This window comes from Micropterus salmoides, unplaced genomic scaffold (genome assembly GCF_014851395.1).
Source record: "Micropterus salmoides isolate LMB-PRFRI ecotype aquatic unplaced genomic scaffold, ASM1485139v1 Ms_hic_scaffold_3, whole genome shotgun sequence".
Taxonomy (NCBI): Eukaryota; Metazoa; Chordata; class Actinopteri; order Centrarchiformes; family Centrarchidae; genus Micropterus; species Micropterus salmoides.
In genome coordinates, this window is record NW_024042261.1 from 25,709,684 (window position 1) to 25,730,232 (window position 20,549).

The window sequence follows — 20,549 nt, forward strand, 5'->3', positions numbered from 1 at the left end:
ACCCGGACTACTTTGTGCCTGTACATTGATCTAACAGCGATTCTGTATGAACTTAAGTGGGAGACTGACCTATATCATTTTCCTTCCTCTTTGTCTGTGAGAAACAAGCACACATTCCTTTTTAAAGAGGGAATTCTCCCATTTTGTGATGATAAATGTAAATCCCTTTCTATCTTTCCTCTTTTTGCTGCACATGCCTCACTCCTCCCTGTGTCAGGGTGTGTTGGACTACCTTGTGCTTCTCAGTGCTCCCCCTCTTGGCTCCCTTTCCCTTCTGCCTTCCCCGAGGCCCTCTTTACCTCCCTTTTTTCTGGGTGAGTCTGGGGGGTCCCCCTAGGGTCTTTGTGAGCCTTGCTCAGCACTACCACTCTGGGAATGGGTCCATGTCCAGCTGGACTTTCTTTCTTTCTTTCTTTCTTTCTTTCTTTCTTTCTTTAACGTGCAGCCTCACTCTCTATAGGATCTTTGTCTGCCATCCTTATAGCTGCCAATCATTGTATTCTCTCAGAGAGTCTATCATTCTTGACTGTCCATTAGTTTGTTGTTTTTAAGGCTCTTCTTAGCTGTTGACTGTCATCCTCTGTGACATGCCAACTTCTCCCTAATTCAGGGTTCCCTGTCTTCTCAGGGAGTCCCTCTAACAGTTTTCCCCCTCTCTCATTGGGAAGCATACCTGAGCATGTGCTGGCAGTTTGCTGCCAACCGCTGTCCGGCCAACATCTGGAAATTGTCGCTGCTGGAAGAGAATAAAACGGCCAGAGTTCTGGTCCTGATCGTGAACCACAGTTAGTGGAGCATGAAAAGGCAAAAGAAACCACTGTAGATTTATTAGACTGCAAGCCTTTATCTTTTTTCATCACATTAGAAGGGGTGCGTTTAGTACAGTATAGTTCAGATGGAGAAAAATGTCACTGCAAAAGAAGAGAAAGACAGCAGAAGTAGGACAAACAGACACACACACAACCCCCTTTTTATATAGCCTGTTCAAGACGGGAATGTTGCACTGTTATTCCTTCTTGCCATTCTGTATAAAAAATACAAACACTGAATGGGGAGGGGGCATTGTTGTTCCGCCATTAGGCTGGCAGTGGAGGTCGTAACAGTGCTGAATCGACGTCTGTGTAAAATGGGGGAGCCGGCAGGATGGGACACACTAGGCGACAACGCTGTTGTGTTACACGTCACGCGTCTTTTGCTTCCAGAAACGCCTGCATGCTATCTAAAATCACACACTGGGGCAGTATTATGCTGCCGTTGTTTGGCTGAGTGTAAAAAAGCAAAACCGGCATAATGACAGGTCTTCTTTATGGCCGCATTTCAGTATCTCTGTTTAAAAAGGGCTGTAGAGGATAGGGGTGGAAAAACAACAGGGTGGGGTGGGGTGGTTGTAAAGTAAGTCAAAGTGAAATTATTTGCACAAGTCTGACAAAGAAAGAGCATGTGCACTTGAGAAAAGATGGTGACTTTAGCATTTGAAAAAAGATGAGTAAGTTTGAGAGCGTGAGTGTGTCAGAGAGAGAGAGCAAGAGCGAGGGAGCATTGTCAAACAAAGAGAGTCCTGAGTCAGCAGCTGAGCAGTTTTCTCCCCAGGCAACTGGGCAGGGCGACTCCGCCCCCCCTCCCCCCACTTGTTTTACCCCTCCCTCCCTCCTCTTTCAAATCTGTGCTTTTGCATGCTATTTCTTGCTCTCTGCACTCTTCCTCTCTGTTCTCTCACTGTTGTAGGCCTGCTCTCTCCGTACACTGTGAACTGGTAGAAAGAGATCACAAGTTCTGAAAAGGGCAATTGGGGTCTATGTCACCCTTCAGAGCTCTCTTCCTCTGCCGTTTTCTGTCTTGTTTTTATAGGAATAATTTTACTTTTAAACACATTTTGAGGTTGCCAGGCCTGTTGAAGTTTGGTTTAGAGTGTGTGAACAGCATAAGACTGTAAGATGCAGTACTTACATGTAGACTTAATCTATCATCCCAAGGAGCTCATTAGTTTCCCTACCAGAATGGGAGGATAACGGTTTCTCCTTTGTATTCCAGGTTCTTTGTGCCGAACAGGCTTTGGTTTTCTGTGTTGCTGAACTTATTCTGGCACACTCTGTGGAACAGTGTATACTAAGGTCGTTCTTGCAGATGATTGACCCCAATTTTTTTGTGCAAGCGCATGTGTGTGTGTTTGAGCCAGTGACTGTGTGCACAAAGTGGGTTAGAGTAAAAGGCACTTGTTGACATGGTAATACTTTTACACCTCTCTAGAGTTCGGCTAAAGGCTTGCCTTGTTGGAAACCAAAAAGGAGGGGAGCCTGAAAAAGAGCTGAGAAAAGAGAGCAGTTGGAGGGGTGGGGGGCGGGGTAGTGTGGAACTGTCCAATATATCCTGTAAAGTTGGCCTAGGCAGTGAGGCTTGGAGGATTGGTCTCCATAAAAGATGGTGGTTTCTCTTTCCCTCAAGTTTCTCTCTCTCACTCTGCTCTCCTCCCTCTCCCTTTTCCCCCCCCCCCCCCCCCCCCCAGGCTGGAGTAAGCGTATGACAGTGAGACAGTGCCCTGCCAGCCCCTCTGGCAGAGTCATCATTCTTAGCGGCACTAAATCACTACCTTCACTAGCTAGACAAACATGTCACACTCACAGAGAGAAAGGAGCAGAAAGAGAGGAAAGACGGATAAAATTGTACAAGGAGTGAGGGTGATACTGAATGACGAAGGCAGGGAGCAAATAAAGTGCTTCAGTGGTGCACACAAATAAGCTAAAATAGAGCATGTGTGTTACTGGGGTATCACTTCAAACTTTACTGCCAACACAGAGTTCATTAAGGGCTGTTATTGAGGACTAGGGCTGGGCTGGAGGCAGTGGACCATGGTCCAGAAAAGGATTATTTGAAAGGGTTTAATTTTGGCTGCACCCTAGGGTTCCTCCCCCCTTCTGCTGGCTTCCGCATAGATCAGAATGTTGTTACGCTTTGACGTAGCTTAATGTGTGTGCTTGTATTGCTGTGTGGATACCTGTATTTGTTTAATTTCTATGAAACCAGTATTCCTTGGCCTGTGTGATTTCTCTTTATAGAAGACTAGCCAAGATGTAAGTATGAAATTTAGACTATCTATTATCAACACGCAATACATAACACTGAAGAACAGTTTAGAGGCCTGCTTGTCAGTGTCTTACAAAATAAACTCTCTGTGTCTGCGGGGATCCCTTAGAAAGTTGTCTCGGCTCATTGGCAAAATGAGTGTAGGCCGTTGGATGAACTAAGTGATCCAGTATATTGTAGACCTACCAGCAGTTGGGCACTAGGTCCATTGGAGAGTAAAGGGTCTTATGTGTTGTGCCATTTGTAGCATGCCAAAACACAGTCAAATACCAAAATTACCTGTGTGTGTGTGTGTGTGTGTGTGTGTGCATGTTTGCAAGCGCATGTGTGCATAGTTGGTGCTAATAGAATTCTGCTGTCCAGCTCACAGCTGTGTCCTGCTGATGAGTCCCAGGAGGCCCCAGCATGTGTCTATGGTTACTATGTTGAGGCTCCAGCATGAAACCATGTGTAGATCATTACTCTCTCTCTTTCCCCCTCTCTCTCTCGCTATCTTCTAGTTTGTCTTGCTTCCTCCTCGCTCACCCACCCCTCTATTTCTCCTTTTCCCCTTGCACGACCAAAGCTCCAACTTGTGCCACTCTGCACTCGTCCCAGGCCCAGCCTCTGTATCTCTTTAGCTGAGCCAAGTGGGTATTACAATACAGAGATTTGCAGAGCTGAAGTGGGCTTAAATTATATATATTGTTATTGTGTATTGTTGCAGAGTCAGAAAATGGAAATGGTTTATTGTGCTGCAGGCAGAGAAAACACAAAGGGCTGGTAAGTTCACTTAGTGTATGTTGGGTACTTGAACAGTTGGAAAATTACATTATATTATGTTGCAGGCAATAACTTTATAATACAAAGAAATAAGATTCAATTTCTAGCTTATCTTGCTGTGTACATTAAGCCTGGATTTCACCAGGCACGGCTGCATCTCGTTCTGCCTGCAATACAGCCGCCGAAGCTGGTTACGGCCATTCTAGACAATGCTTGTGGTTCCACCAGATGTGCCGCAGCCAAGCTGCAACCTCCGGCTTTTACGAGTGAATCCATCCAGGAAGTAACTTAAACTTGCATTCTGACTAACGCCCAGCAGGGGGCGACTCCTCCGCCAGAAGAAGTCCTGTTCCATTATAAATAATGGTAAAATGACCCTACTTCTTACCCGATTTATTACCTCACTATACACTTTCTATTGGTTTATGGTGTCAGTATCTAGTTTCAAGTCTTCTTCAATACAGCATGATGTTTATTTAGTAAATTATGGTCCTATTTAGGAGAAAATAGACAATAAAGCAGCTTTAGTAAGGGACTACTTTGTGATTGACAAGTCACTACCTTGGCGACCTGTCAATCAGGATAGACTGACTTGTATTAACTGCACTGTGTAACTTTAACCAGTACTGTTGAACAAGCTTGTTTGGAGTTGCCTGTAAATCTTTTCCAGGAAGTACATTTTGTTTTAAGCCTGTTTTTAGCTAGCCAAAATTAGCATCCCAGTTAAAATCACATGTAACATGAATAACAGATAACACCTAGCTAACCAAGCTTGCTAGCGCCACCGTCTCGTCCAAATATGGTCACCTGCCTGGTTGCAAAAAATCAACATGGCGTGGCCAAACTGCCAAACTCGAGGATTCAAAACGGCATCCACAAACCAATGGGTGACGTCATGATGACTATGGCCACTTCTTTTATACAGTCTATGGCCACAGCATGTTGTGCAGAGCAGATCAACTGGACGGGAAGTCAGGCACATAAAACGGAATAGAGAATCAAGTACATTTATACAATAAAACACTCACAGCAGAATCCTGATCGTTTATCAATAATAAACACAATTAAAACAGATAAAAAAGAATCAAGGTGTTATACATAATTTATCCACATTACCCCTGTTTTAGCCTCGCTCCACTGGCTTCCTTTCTGCTTTAGGATTGATTTTAAGATTTTATTGCTTGTCTTTAAAATTTTAAATGGGTTGGCACCTTCTTATTTATCAGAACTTTTACATCTACACAATCCTGTCAAAGCACTGAGGTCATCTAATCAGATGCTCCTCAATGTCCCCAGATCCAGGTTAAAAACTAAAGGTGACCGAGCCTTTTCAGTAGCTGCTCCATATCTTTGGAACAGTTTACCTGTTGAAATAAGAATTGCCCTGACTCCTGACAATTTCAAATCCTTGATAAAGACTTATCTTTATTCACTGGCCTTCAAACAGAGTTGAGTAGTGACATTTTTTACTTCTTTCTACTTTTGTTGTCCTGTATATTTGTTGTGTATTGTGGAAAGCACTTTGGTCAAGACACACAAGTTCTCTGTGAAGTCTGTTAGACATGTGCTACTGACAGGATTGATTGCATGTTTTGTAGTTCTTACAATCACAACCTTACAAATTCCTTAAAGAACTGCTTTTTGCTAATTTGTTTATAAACCTACATGAGCTAGAGCGTCAAAGGGTAAAGGTTGAGTTATAAATTTCTCCCGTTACAATATATCTCATGTGTATAGACCTGAGACTTGTATCTAGGTAGTCTGCTGCTCCTAGGTAATTTGTGAGTGTTCACTGTGTGTGCAGGTAGATGTGTGTATGTTAATCTAGTGTGATCATAGATGTTTAGACTATGCGGTGTCAGGGAACATTTGAAAGCAGTCCTCATTCGGTTTGATAGTTTGTAATTTGACACAGAGGGTTAAGCTTTAATATGAAGCACAGCCCATTAAATAGCCCTCATTTTCCTCCCAAAGAGCATATTACTCATTTACCATGAAAAATAATTTATCTTCAGGTATTGCTTGTGGATTTATGACGTGTACATTGCACTTTACAAAAATGACTAAGAACACAGTCTTGGTAGGGTTGTTGCATAAACATAGTAATTACTTACATAGAAACGTAGCATTAACTGTCACTGTATAGGAAATCAAATCTAGAGTGATGTGGCATTGCAGCACATTGGTGGTTGAGTAAAACTGTAACTCCACATTTAAACATACACATTCATTTACAGGTAATGAGGTTCATAGTCACAGCGTCATCTCTAGAAAAGCTGTGGTTGATTTGGATTGTGTAGTCCATCTTAGAAGTCAGTTCTCAGCCATGCATAGGTCTGACCAGTCCTGGATATAGGCCCAGCTTGTCCTTATCCTCATAGTCCACCCCATCCCCCATGGAGGGGTCAGTGCAAGCTGACATTTACAAGGCCTCCTTATCTGCTGAGAGATTGATGAACCCTCACACAAAACCACCTCCTCCTCCCCTCAAAATAAATGGCTTTTTTTAGTTTCATTTTCAAACTTTTCAAACTCAAACTTTTTCATCATACAGAATTGGTTTGGGAATGGGTTTTGTCTTGAAGAGTAGATTTGTGTCCGCTTTTTCATACATGCACACACTATGACTGTTTATGGCTAGATAGTTGCCTGTATATGTCTGGTGTCCATTACACTCAGACATGTGTGTTGTGTTTATTATGTGCATGGAGTTACACTCTGTACCTGCACTGTCAGGTCCTGTCCTGCACACAGACACACATGCAAACTGAAGCCAGCTGTCTTTGTAGAGAGTCTGCCATCTGTTCTGATTTATGTAAGACTGTTAACCCTGGACTAAGTTGGCTCCCACTAGCCCACTAGCCCAGTGATAAATTAACATAGAAGATAGCCCTGTGTAAAGTGTACACACTATTATAGGCTTGAAAAATCTGGGACTTTTGATGACAATATCTTTAATGTAATGATTAGAGAAACCAGTACTTTTACCACTTCTAGCAAAATTCTAATTTCATCTTGCTAAACAGTCAGAACACACATAGATGGTAAAAAGTTGGGTTGAAAAGGATTTAATTTCAGACCTTTGTCCACAATATGTATTACAACATAAAAAAGTATCAAAAATTTACAAGATATATGCGGCTTTAATCAATTGTTAGCAAAGGTCATTCAACATGTACAACATGTGAACTTTGTAACTTTTTATTTGTTTTCTTTTGTTTGGGAAAGTTTCTCTGTAGCGTCCACGGGATCTTAGATGTTGAACATGTTTATCGCACTCATTCATACTATCAATGTTGGCCACAGGAAAATTCCATGTCATTTAAAGTGGATTACACATTGGACTAACCCCTTGTCTATACTGTTGTCACATGGCAATGTGTAACTTCATGTAACAACTTATACTTGACATATTAAAACATTGCAATTGAGAGGAGTGGATTTTGATAGGGCTACAGGTCTATAATAGGTCGTCAATATTTACTGCAGTATAATTTCTTACTATTTATATAGTACTGTATATGTACTACATGTACATCATTGTGCTCATCTTTTTATACTAATGCCCAGCAGTGTTGTAGCTACATAAAGTGCAGGTTTTTAGCAGTGTCACAGACTCAGGTTGACCCATTAACACTAATCGATGTTTTAGTTTTTCCTAGATGTTTGCTTCAGTGTGACAGACCTGCCAGAGATGAAGAGATAGAAAAGCATAGAAAGTCTGGAAATATCATGTCCGCCATTTTGATTAGCATGTTGTTGACTTGCATTGGGGCTGGGGGGAGCAGAGAGCGGTCAGGGCAGACGTATTTAATGCTTGTGAAGTAATGGGGCTGAATCAGCAGATAGCTCCACTGGGAGCCATTAGTCCAGACATGTGTCATTAACCCTTTCCCTGGCCCGATCTCCACCCCCGCCCACTCCTATTCCCCTCAGCCTGGGCCATGAAGACCAGAGCACTGTTTCAGGTAGTGCAGATAGGGAGAGGGGGAAGGGGTAAACCAGTGGTACAGATACACGCTTTCATTTTCTTCTTTGACTGTGTTGCTAATGTTTTCCCTGCTCCCCTCTGTCTGTTTGCTTCTCTCTTTTTCAGTGCTTTGTTTTCAAGATAGCCTGTTCTGTGCATGTTGTTTCAGTCAATGTTTCATATTCTTGGCAAGTCTTACATATAACCATCTCCAGAGCAAGTTAAATAAGGGTGTTGGATAGAGTTAAAGTTATGCTCCACTACAAATATATATTTTATGTAGGCTTTGCCTTTAGTAACAGGTTTGGGTTATAATTTTGGGGGGTTCTCAGAGTAAGAACGTCCTTGCCTCTGAGCGTAACTTTTTTTTACGTAACCTTTTCACAGGCCTTCCCATGTTGGCTACGGCTGCAGGGCAACAATAGAGAGTAGGGGCAGGCCCACAACACCTGCCAGTCTTAATGGTAAACATATGTCGAGAAATGCAGAGAGAGTGAGGAGGAGGAAGAAGGGCGGAGAGAGAGGGCAAGCACACTCTTTAAAGAGGCTCTGGTTTCGTAGAGTGTGTGTGTGTGTGTGTGTGTAAATGTGCTGTTGTCTGCAGAACTGTCAGCATGTCTGTGTGGGCCTATGGGTAGGTTGCATGCTCCAGGCCAGGGTCTGTGGATCATCACTTGAGTCTGCCCCTGAAACAAAAAGAGATCCAGATAGTAACACTGTCAGCCAAAGTATGGTATATGGTAGTGCAGTGTTGTTATTTTGTGTGGTACCACAACATCCCACAGGGTCGTTTTACCAGTTTAGCACTCCAGGGTTTGTCACCTACATGCAACTAACGTCTGTGCGTCTGAGTCACATTAACACACACATGTCAACACACACAGGATGCATGTGTGGGTGTTTTGCTTGGTGCTCAAAGTGATCATCACAAGTGTTAAGACTACCAGCCTTGGTCTCCTGCCATGTTTTTGACACATTAGTACATGTGTGGGCGTGTGTGTTCCTGTCTGCATTGTAGTGTATGCCTAGACTTACATGCACAGCCATCCGTTGCTGCTATATGTACACACATGGTCTGTGTGTATAAGCTCATTGTAAGTTCGAGGGGGCCTCCCCCTCTCTCCCCCAGAGCTCAGCTGAGAACTACACGTCATGTCTGCCACCTTCTCTCTGACCACAAAGCTGCCCATTATGGACAGACAAAGTTCAGTGACCAGAGAGTGGACTCAAGCTAAATGAAGGCCTAAGCCCACTTTCCACATCCCACTTACCCCTCCTAAATCTTCATTTTGGCCATACTACACTCCTTTTACATTTCTGCTCTTTCTTCTCGCTGTATACAGTCTCTCTGCACTAATCTTGAATCTTCCTCCAGCCTTGTCCAGTAGAGTTCGCAGTATGTAGTTGAGTTCAACCCCTTTTTCGCTGCAATAAAACCAATGGCCAAACCAACTGCCACTGGTTCACCTTCCCATCTCCTCCATCTCCCCCATCTCCCCTATCATCGTAATAGTCCTCACATCCCTTGTAAGATCTGAAAATACAAGTCTGGCTTTGTTGTCTGAAAAAGAAATAAATGGCATTTTCAGAATGATGAAATACGTCTGCTCAGACACTGTAGCAGAAATGTGCTTATCATAGATGCTGATCCCACAACACAGGTGTTGTCATTGATGTGTATTTATGTGTATGTTGTCAGACAGTATTGCTTCTATAAATTAGTTATTTGATCAACAGTCTCAATGCAGTCTCAAATTGCGTCCAGCCGTCCAAACATCTAAACTCTTTACCAATAAGGAGAGAAGGAATAAATGAGAGAGATGCAGAGATTTTGGGTCTGAATGCTGCTTTGGAAAAGGTTTTCATATCCCAGGTTTCTCCTCTGCTGGCGCAGTCTGACCATCTCAGGACTGCTATAGGAATCCTCCTGTGTCCCATAGTCAGACACCAGCTGACAACTCTGACAGGCCTGAGGATTTTCACCTCTTTTACACACATGCACACGCACCTTCAAAACAGACACTGGACACTCATGGGAGGGGGTTGAGCTCACATTTCTTTCTCCCTGTACACACACAAATAAATTACTCTGATCTATTATCTTATCCTCACAATTACTGTATTTAACATTTCTTTCACTCATCTATACTTCCACTCTCACACACATTCACTCACTCACTCACTCACTCACACACGCACACTCACACACACGCAAACACGCACACTCGCACACACTCACACACACACACACACACACACACACACACACACACACACACACACACACACACACACACCCCGATATTCCCATTTGCTGGCTTGCCGGCTGGCTCTAGAAAGAGTCAAATGGCTCAATGTGTTAAAAGCATTACATAAGCATGGATCCAGCAGTGCTCCTCGGGCCGATATCGTATGTCCTGCTTCATTACAGTCTGGTGTATACATTCAGCTGCATCTCTGACCCTCCATCCATCCTTCTCCCTTCCATCCCTCCCCTCTCCTTTCCCCCTGGGGGGCTTTAACACAGAGCGGGCCATCTCAAGATGTTAGCCGAAGAATAGATGACATCTCTCATTATTGTAAATGTTGGCCCAAGCTGCCTGGCTGTGGAGCAGCACACGAACAAGCACATGGATGGACTGAGAAAAGAGAGAAAAAAAAAAGTAAAAAATTATATATATATAAAGAAGGGCTAATTCCTGTTTAGGATTTTTAAGTAAGGAAGCTTAGGAGTTGCAGAAATTAAAGGGAGAGGAGAAGCGAAAGAAGTTAAATAGCAATTAATTTAACTTTTAATTTAACTAACTATTTCTTTCTAACTATTTTGGGTCCTGATACGACATTAACTGCTGGGAGGTTGCTGACCAAAACCAGCTGAGCCGTGTGTGTATGATGCTGGCAGACAGACCAGGAGAGGGGGAGAGATCCAAGCAGCGGGCCTGTAACCTGTAGCCTGCCGACTGTTACCTCACGCCACACCTCACATCCCGCAGCTGCTTGTGTGTGAGGCAGCGAGCACACTGAGACCTTTTCTCCAAACTTCACCGCAGCACTTGGCCTGCTGCACCACACTTGTCTCTCCATCGCAGACAGCACTGGGCTAACATTAGCACTTTTCTTCCTTCATAAGCAGTTTATAGTGTGAATGTATGTATTTGTGTGGAAGATCACAGCTGAGAAACCCCTAATGCAACTCAGATCAGTCAACCACTTGGAGGTCAGGGAGGGCCGGGTGAGGATGAGGAAGGCTGATGGTTGTGGTGGCTGGTGGCTGAGCGAGAAAGTCAGCAGTAGTTATAGCAGAAAGATTCACAACAAATTATATTTGGAGGGGATAGAAACTTATTTAGTGTACCTAACTCTGCTAATGTAGCTACTGTCTGGCCTTATGAGTGATGGTCCTGAAAAATCACAAATTGAACAACTTTTAACTGTTGGTGGATCTAGATTCAACTGTTTTTGTGTTGAATTAAAGCAGAAGAATGTCGTGATACTCCACAGAAGAGGTGAAGGACATGAGTGTGGAAAAGCAGTAGCAGGAAACAGAGAAAATAAACAGATTACACAGAGAAAAGGGATACCTCAAGGGAAACAAGGACAGATGAGAGAGGTCTTGTCTTACATGCTGTAAAGGGCTTTGTGTCTCTCAGTTGTGTCTTTTGCCATCACTGACAGTGATCAACAGTGCAGAGTCTGGCTGACTCAACGCAATGCAGCAGACATGGAGACCCAAGCTCTACGTCTTTCAAAACGTTTATTATAAAAAGAAGGGCGGGGTCTTAATCAGCTTTTGGCTTCAGTTTGGGGGCTTGTATATAACCCCCCCCCTCCCCTTCCTCCCTTTCCCCCTGCCCCCCGTGTATGTAATAAATGAGGATAGCAGAGTGTATGTTTATGAGAGCGAGTGCTGGACTTGGCAGGGCCGAGCGCTACTTCAGTGTCTCACAGTTCATCACAGCTCAATGACTGACTGACTGGGCCCCTGTCTTTCTAGCAGAGTTTACTTTACGTACACACACATACGCATTCACTAATACATGACTCTTCACTCTCACCGTTTCTCTTCTCTAAACTTCTCATTGTTTCTAGATGCAAAGCTGCACCCCAGGTAATTGTTTGAGATTGTAGATACATTTCTGTAGCCATTAACCATATTGTTCTCTCTCTCCCATCCTCAGTGGTCCTATGCGTTGGAGAAGCCCAACACAGGCAGTGTGTTCAGCTTGGCCTGGTCTGCAGACGGCACCCAGCTGGCTGGGGCCTGTGGCAATGGGCATGTCATATTTGCCCATGTGGTGGAGCAGCATTGGGAGTGGAAGAATTTCGTGATCACCCTTACCAAGAGGAGAACCATGCAGGTAGAATGAGAGCCACACACACAACCCCACTCATGTTTCTGCTCCTTTTAAACTTTAAAAAGTCAGTTGTCTATGGACTCAGTGACTGATGTCAATGTTAAGTTTGAGTTCATTTGATGAAACAAAAGAAGTGATAAAATATTACCGGTATGTTAACGCATTTATTAATTAATGCTGACAATTATTTTATCACACATTAACGCAGTTTTTATTATTATTATTATATTATTTTGAAAGTCTGTTGCTCACTGGCTCTGAATACACATCAAACCATGGGTCACAGGAGGGGTGGGATGTTGATCAGCCTGCAAATCACCCACCCAAACAAGCAGTGGGGGGAGGCTTCAGCAGACTACTTGGATGCAGCATGTGGGAGAAGTAGATAAACAAAAGCAAGACAAGTGAACAAATGCCATAGTGAAGTGGATAGCTACACACTGAATGCTGATTAGTATTGGGGAAGATGTCGATCTTAGGAACGTTCTTAAAATCACAATGTAGTCGCTTGGCCCCATGGGGTTGCTCTTTTCTCCGGTGATCAAAAAGGGAGACGGTACTCCGCGAGTAAACACCAGGCGTTTTATGGATAGTAACCATGGCGATGGATTCTACGCGCTACACAGCTGTAGCCTATTTTACTTAAGTTAAAATTATTCATTACTTTACCTGATAGGCATTCATCTAGTTTTGCGGGGGTGCTCTGCCGTGCGAATTCCCTCCTGTTGATGTCCTATTTAGTAAACAGTAATAGATTCTGGAAACTCACAAACACGAGGATCAGTCTCTCTTCCAATGATTTGTGCTGGGTGTCGCGTACGAAAAGTTCAAGACAATTCACCTTCGGCGGCGGGCGTGTGCGTGAGGTGACCATTTCACATCACTCTAACAGGGACACTTGCTACTGAACATAAACTGTTTCTGCTGATACCTGTTCAGAAAAAAAAAACAAGGAAACAGATTTATGTATGTTAACCTGTTGCTAAGAAGGTGCGTCTTACGATGTTATGATCATGGCTCTCGACTCTGGTAACTTGTTTTATCAAGCTAGATTAAAAGGTAATGCCCTGGCAGTGGCAAATAGCTTTGGTTTTATATTTGATTTGATTACATTAATGTTTAAGATGAGATTTACAAGAAATATTTTGTTTGCTACTAAACTCATCAGTCCAGAAGAGGGCCAGTCTGTTACAGCCAGAGCACTGCTTATAAGCAGCATCGGGCGGCTGCAGGGGGGGGGACTCCAGTGTTGTCGGATAATTACTAAGCTGGTCTATTAGACGCGAGAGGCATCACTTTGTTTTATTTTTGTTGGCCAACTTTTGTATTGAACCTCAAACTGAGTATTTTTTGTGTGCTTGAAGGTATATAAAAAAAGGAGTATTTTGTTGAGATATGGACTCATGGATTTGATTCGCTTACTGTATAATACACTGTGGTGAACTTTGTTTTTCTTGTCGTTTGTAGGTAGGCCTACCTGATGGTATTATATATTATTTAATGCCATGATTTGACTCAAATTAGCTTTCTCTGAAATTATTATAATTTGATACTACTTCACCACCATTGCTCATAATAATAATTTATACAATTATGCATCATCTAATTTCATCATAAAATAGGAAAGAAAGAACAGTTTATTTTTAATCTACAACAACAAAACATATTGTGTTGGTCGTACTACACACTGATTTATTGCTTGTCTGTTTCAAATAATACAGAAGATAAAGAGCTGCCATTGCCATTTTGGTAAAAAAATTAGATTACTTACCAAAATCCTTCAGCCCTTGTCCATTATAAGAGTTATGGTTTTACATAATGTGGACAAATATCAGTAAAAATCAGCATGTCTGTGAGGAAAAGATAGATTATAGATTATATAGGATTATAGATTTTCACCAGGCCAACATTAACAGTGCCAAGCTCAGTTATGTGTTAGCATTACAAGGGAATTGAAAAGTACTATAATGCCATAGACAGACTGTAAAGAGGTGAGTGAATATGCTATGTAGAGGAGCAAATGTTTCCTAGACCTTGACTAGTTGTGGCCATATATTACGGTAGGACCCTCCCAGTGTGCAGCCCTTCAATGACAATGACCAGCCTGTCTAGCTGCCTCTCTCACTCCACCATTCTCTACTGTTTAAACTCATGCTAACCACAAGGTAGCGTTTACATGCGGTTAACACACCCAAATGTACATATACACACACACTTTTATACTTTGAGACACGGATACACACGCACACCTACAGAAACAAGGTCAGCACATACATGTGTGCCAACACACATGTGCATCTTTACAAAGCACAGCTTGTGTAAACCAAACAATCATAAGCCATTTATTTTCAGCCTTGCAGGCGCTTTTCTGTCTCCCTCCTCCCCCTCTCCTCCTCGCAGTCCTTTTTAAAAGTGCACATCTGCCAGTGGTTTGTGAATCAGCCAGCTAAATTTACCACCTTGCGGTCAAATGTTTTTTATTCCTGGTTGTGTTGCATGTAAATTTGGCTTGCTGTAGGGAGCAGAGGAGGAAGATTTGTAAAGCTGTAAAAATAACCCCACCTTTCACCTGGTGCTGGAAAAGGCCTTTTCATTCATTTACAGAGAGAGCTGGAGGGAAGTATTTATCTATGCAGGTGAAAAAATGAGTACCAACCACTGCACGCACACACTTAAAACAGTAAAAACTGCTTTCTCTGACCACAGTTACCCTACGTATACTTGGACATACTGTAGACAGTTTCTTGTGTATATTAAGGATAAATACACTCCAATGTTGACGTGACTGTATTCACCCCTCTGTCTCCCCTTTGTTGTTTGCGAGTTTAAATGTAAAGTGTTTGCTCAGTAGTATAAAGTTTATGCCTGTTCAGTCATTGCTAAGACCTTTATTCATTCCGTATCCTCTTTTTTTCCCACTTTTTTCGCCAGGTGAGGAATGTGATGAACGATGCAGTGGACGTATTGGAGTTTAGAGATCGAGTCATCAAAGCCTCTCTGGCAAACGGTCACCTAGTGGTCGCCACTTCCCTCCAGTGCTATGTCTACAAGTCAGTAGCCTACTCCTCCTTCACTTGTCTCCTCTGGTCCTCTTGTCCCCTATTAATGCTACATGGAAAATTTTAGGATTTCAGAATTTTCCTCACACATAGGGATTTGTGCAACATATACTCATCTTTTTCATGTATTGACCAAATCCTGGGGCTACTCCTCTGATCTTGCTGAAGTATACTTTTTGTGTTTGTGTAATCCTTTCTCAATGCACTCTTCATGCTCTATCTGTAGATTTATCTCCTCTCCTTTCATATATATTTCCTTTATTTTGTTGTCTGTTGACTTTTTGCCTTTCTGCTCTTGGTATTGTTTCTGTGGCATTCTCACCTCTACACCTAATGTGAGATGTAGCACTTTGTTATTAGATAACTGTGTTTTCACACATTTTGCTGTGTGTGTGTTTTTGTGATTATGCCAGCTCAAGAAACTGGAATACTCCCCTCATCTTTGACCTGAAGGAGGGAACAGTGAGCCTCATCCTGCAAGCGGAGAAGTGAGTCTCTCTATTCCAGGAGCAGTGCAACAAGAGAGAAAACACGCTGCTGGATCAGCTTCTCTAATGCTTCATTACTCTGCACTGACAACTCACCAAGCAGCCAACCAAGCACACACATGTAAACACACACACAGAGGCTGTGCTCTAGATTAGCCAGCTCTGTCATACAATATGGCTGTGAGTGAAACCACTGGGGGAAATTAGATTAATATGGAGTAGCTCTTGTGCAATACTCCAGTGCAGTGTCCCTGATACTCAACATTGAAGGTAAATAGATTACTGGCCATTCTGAAATCACAGTTGAGTATGATAAGTCTTGCTGAGTAAGTCAGTGCATTACAGTAACACATTAAATTAGCTGCTGTGTCAGTTGATTAACTGTTATCGACTCTTCATTTTCTTACTCATTTCATTCATCTCATGTCCCTCTTTTCACCCCTTCTTCCCACTTCATGCTACCCCACAGTCACATACAGTACACTTATTCCACGATCATCTATACTTTATCTACATAGTATATATCACTATTTCCTCTTGTCTCCCCCACCCAGATATTTTCTGCTAGTTGACGGAGCAGGATTGTATACGTTCTCCTATGAGGCTCGATTGATATCCTCCCCCAAGTTCCCTGGAATGAGAGCTGACATCCTAAATGCCCAGGGTGTCTCACTTAGTAATGACACCATTGCCATCCGAGACAAGAGTGATGAAAAAGGTGAGGGGACTGCTGTCGCCACTATAATTATATAAATATGATGGACTGTGCTTTTATGGTGTTCCTTCCTTTCTCCTCACCAGTCATCCTTCTCTTTGACACTCTGACCGGGAAAGCACTTGGCGATGGGAAGCCCTTGACTCACAAGGTGGGTAATCCTTTGCCCTTATATTGACCTTCTGTGTTTCAGCAACAAGGAAGTGTGCCGACTGAATTGCTTTGTTTTTTAACTTGCTGTCTAGACTGGCAGCGCGGAAACGTGTCGCTTTGGTTTTAATATAACGTGCAGTGCCAAAGCTGGAGGAAAATTTCTCTTTCTCTTACAACAGTCTGACAAACATTGATCACTATTTACATAGTGGCGCTAATTAGATCAGTTTTCCCACATATTGCTGGGATCAGCTTGTCATGGTACTGTCATAATAGTCATGATGACTGTTCAGAATGTGTTGGTATTTGTGTTTTATTATCTGTTTATAACAATGTGATATCGTAACAGAAGCTGTCTGTAGCTGTTCAAGACGTGTGTTAATACAATATTTCTTCATCCAAAACCCAGTGCACAGTGAAGACTAATTTAGTTACACTATTACACACAGGCCAGTTATCTATGACATGAACTCATTGATAGCTCATGGATATTACATAGTTTGGTGAAAAGATGTGTTTTATTACATTCCACCCCAGTAAATCAAAAATGCTCTGGTTGAGTGATGGTTTATGAAGAATGTAGATAGTTAATACTTAATAACCTGCATCATTTAATTGATACATTAGAATTAACAGCTCTTGATACTTTTCAACAAATATACTGCTGCACACAGTAAGCTATTTGTAAGCTAGTTAACGAATGTAATTTAGGGCATAAAATCTTTTTCTGTGGTGGATGTGCTGGTGTTTTCCCAACCTTGAGAAAATTTATTGTAGACTATGTGAACCGATCAGGACCACAACGTTTTACATGTATTTACTATAGCCAGCAATAGAGGGTATGCGCATGACATCACAGAATGCAGTTATGCTCACTGAGTGGCAGAAAGACGAGCAGCAGTGTTAGCTTGAATCAGCTAAAACACAAACAACACATCTAAGATGGGAAAGAGCTGGACCACTGGTTCTTTGGTAAGCAGTAAGGATCACTGTCAAGTCCAACTGCCTTTAATTTGAGCAAATAATCACATGTTTTACTCCCTGTTTGCTAAACGCAGCCATGGTAACAGATGTTTTGCCACTAAGTCCAGCGTGTTCCGGAAGGGGAAGTGACATCAACACATACCCTCTATAGCAACCTTAAGTTTAGAGGAAAAAAAAATGAAATGGGACCCCATAAGGTCAATAGAGTTGTTTAGTATTTTTATTTTGATAATGTAAATTTTGATTTTATTGTACTCTGACCATCAATGATACTTAGGACAGAAACACAGAGAATTTACCACTTTATCTACAGGATTATGTTTTTCATGGCTGTATTTGGTATTATTTGTGTAAATAAAATGTTAAATATGACAAGTTCCCATCTTAAATTACTAGAGCTTGTGACATCTTAAAGGCCCTACACACCCAGTCACCCACATAGGTGTTTTCACATTTGCCAGATTAGACAGGACTGTGTGTGTACAGACTGCGCTTGATTGACATCCCTCTTACTCTCCTCTGTTTTGCTACACCTTAGGGCGGAACACCCTACACCTTTATCATTCTTACTAGTTCATGAGATTGGCTGACCCTTCTCACAAACATCAATTGTCCAGCCATAGCTTAGCAATGTTAACAACCTTATTTTAGCAAGCCAAAGTCATGTTCATGGGGCAGTAGTAAGTGTAATAGCTGCAAATTTTGATGCTGACATGACCAGACCCTTAAAATGCTAATAAAAAGGCCTAAATCTCACTTTTGTTTGGCTTTGCCGAGTATTTTTTGTTATAGAATGCATCCAAAGAGGCAAATCTTTCAACTTCCGCTAAAGGTAGTGGGTAATTTTTTGTCCTAATCATTCAACAGGCTGTGTTTCATCTAAATATACTTTTTTGAGGGAACAGTCTTTTCAAAGTGGGAGTCTGTGCTAAAATAATATACTAACCCATATCCAGAACGGGGAGAGACAATAAAGACACAGGAAGAGAATGGGGGAAGGGCTTTGGAGTCAAACTATAAGAGGGCAAGAGACAAAAAGAAGGAAAGAATTGGAAGAGAAGGAAAAGGAGTGGAGGTAGCAGTACTTACTGTTTGTCAGCATGGCTTTGTCTGCCAGTACTGCACAGCTCCAAGACACTGCACTGAAGCCAGCTGGCTTTGGCCAAAAACACACACGCACACACACACACACACGTTCACTTACACACAGGTTCAGACACACGTAGACCCATTCGATGTCTCTCTCTCTCTTTCATACACACTCACACACATACTTGGCTGAAAGGCTGTTGGGTCACGGTAAAAACCAGCCCCCCCCGTCCTTTCCTTTCTTTTCCTGATCTTTTGTCGTCCCTCCATCATTCATTCCTATGTTCCACTCTTACCTTTGTGCTTGTGTGTGTGTCATTGTTCATATGTAGCTGGAGGTGGTGGAGATAGCTCTGGATCAGCGTGGTCCATCCACTGAAAGGAAAATTGCCTTAATAGACAAGAACCGTGACCTTTACTTGACCTCTGTGCATCATCTTGGGCGAGAACCCAAAATCTGCAAAATTGGTGAGACAAGGAGGCGTGAACTCACTTGGCATGATGTGTAGTGACTCTCTTTGCTTTTACACACAAGTGTAGGTAACAATGGATGAACATGATTGTATGTGTGCTCTGTCCCATAGGTAGCATGGTTCACAGTATGGCATGGAATGATGCCTCTAACATCCTGTGTGGAGTCCAAGACAACCAGTTAACAGTGTGGTATTACCCGAGTGCTGTCTTCACTGACAAGGAGTTGCTGCCAAAAACACTGTGCATAAAGGATGGCAGGTAGACATGTGCAGACCTTTGCTCTCACTGTTATACTTAGCTGATACTGGGTGGTTATGGTATAAGATAAGAGCTTAAAACGGAGGTAGAAGCAGCTTTTTCGCACCTTCCAGCTCATTCCCCAAGGTCCAACACATAGCGCTTTAGGCATTCTTTTTTGTTTTGCCAGCAGCTGTCAAACTGTACAATATTTCCTGCCCAAAAGTTGTCAGCTTCAGCCAGTACAGGAGGTGCTAAGGCATAGTGTCTGCACTGTCTATACAGGCGATCCTGAACTGTTTTTGCATGTCTCTGCTGCAGTTAACGGAACATTTGGTTGCACAGCTTTGTTTTTATTTGTCCTCATATTGTACTTAGTGTATGTTTCTTTATTTTGTTTTGCATCTTTTAGGGCTTGCTGTTAATTTATTATACCGTTTCAGATATACAGTTGCTCTTAATAGAATCATGTTTTGCAATTCTAGGTTACTTTTGTGAAAACTACCTGAATTTGTGTTGCTATGTGTCAGGGGCTTTTTTGTTGTAGTTTTGCTCCTACTATTTTGGTGTCCCAACACACAGATTTTATCATTATCATGTCATTAAAATCTTGTTTTTAAGCAATGTGCATAGAAATGTGCGCAAAACACCACATATACAGTGGCAGGAGCTAATAAATAAGCATATACAAAGACTCCATTTGTACAAATGCGTCTAGGTTTTTAGGATAGACGTTACTGAACTGTTTTGTCTTCCCACATGAGCATTCATACTTTTTTCACACCCACTTTTGATACTTGCAAACAGTCAAACACTGAGTATGTTCCTTGCTGGCTTTACCATGACAACAAAACTGTGAGGATGTGGTTGCATGTATTTTTTCTCTTTTTATATATATATATATATATATATATATATAGTGTGTGTATTTGTCCTTTTCAAAGCGAGTTTAGCCGTGCACCCCACATTCTGAGCTATGTTGGCACGAAGGTGACCTTACGCCAAGGAGACGGTTCACTTGTGTTCAGCACTGTACCTCCCTACCCAGCCCTCCTGCACGAATACAGCACCTCTGCACGCTGGGAGGATGCACTGCGCCTCTGCCGCTTCGCCAAGGTAAAAATTATAATAATAATACTATTTATTATAGAGCACTTTTCATGGTACTCAAAGACACTTCAC

The 20,549-nt window shown here is 42.3% G+C and overlaps 1 protein-coding gene across 2 annotated transcripts in view; it reads left to right on the forward strand.

Annotated features, from left to right (window-relative positions):
- ift80 (intraflagellar transport 80 homolog (Chlamydomonas)) overlaps positions 1-20,549 on the forward strand; it is a 39,729-nt gene that overhangs the window by 14,462 nt on the left and 4,718 nt on the right. For both annotated transcript variants that reach the window (XM_038693014.1, XM_038693013.1), the window contains exons 9-16: positions 11,992-12,171; positions 15,100-15,218; positions 15,641-15,715; positions 16,270-16,433; positions 16,517-16,581; positions 18,989-19,124; positions 19,241-19,388; positions 20,312-20,483. In XM_038693014.1, coding sequence (XP_038548942.1) covers positions 11,992-12,171; positions 15,100-15,218; positions 15,641-15,715; positions 16,270-16,433; positions 16,517-16,581; positions 18,989-19,124; positions 19,241-19,388; positions 20,312-20,483 — 1,059 coding nt within the window. The remainder of the gene's footprint in view (positions 1-11,991; positions 12,172-15,099; positions 15,219-15,640; positions 15,716-16,269; positions 16,434-16,516; positions 16,582-18,988; positions 19,125-19,240; positions 19,389-20,311; positions 20,484-20,549) is intronic.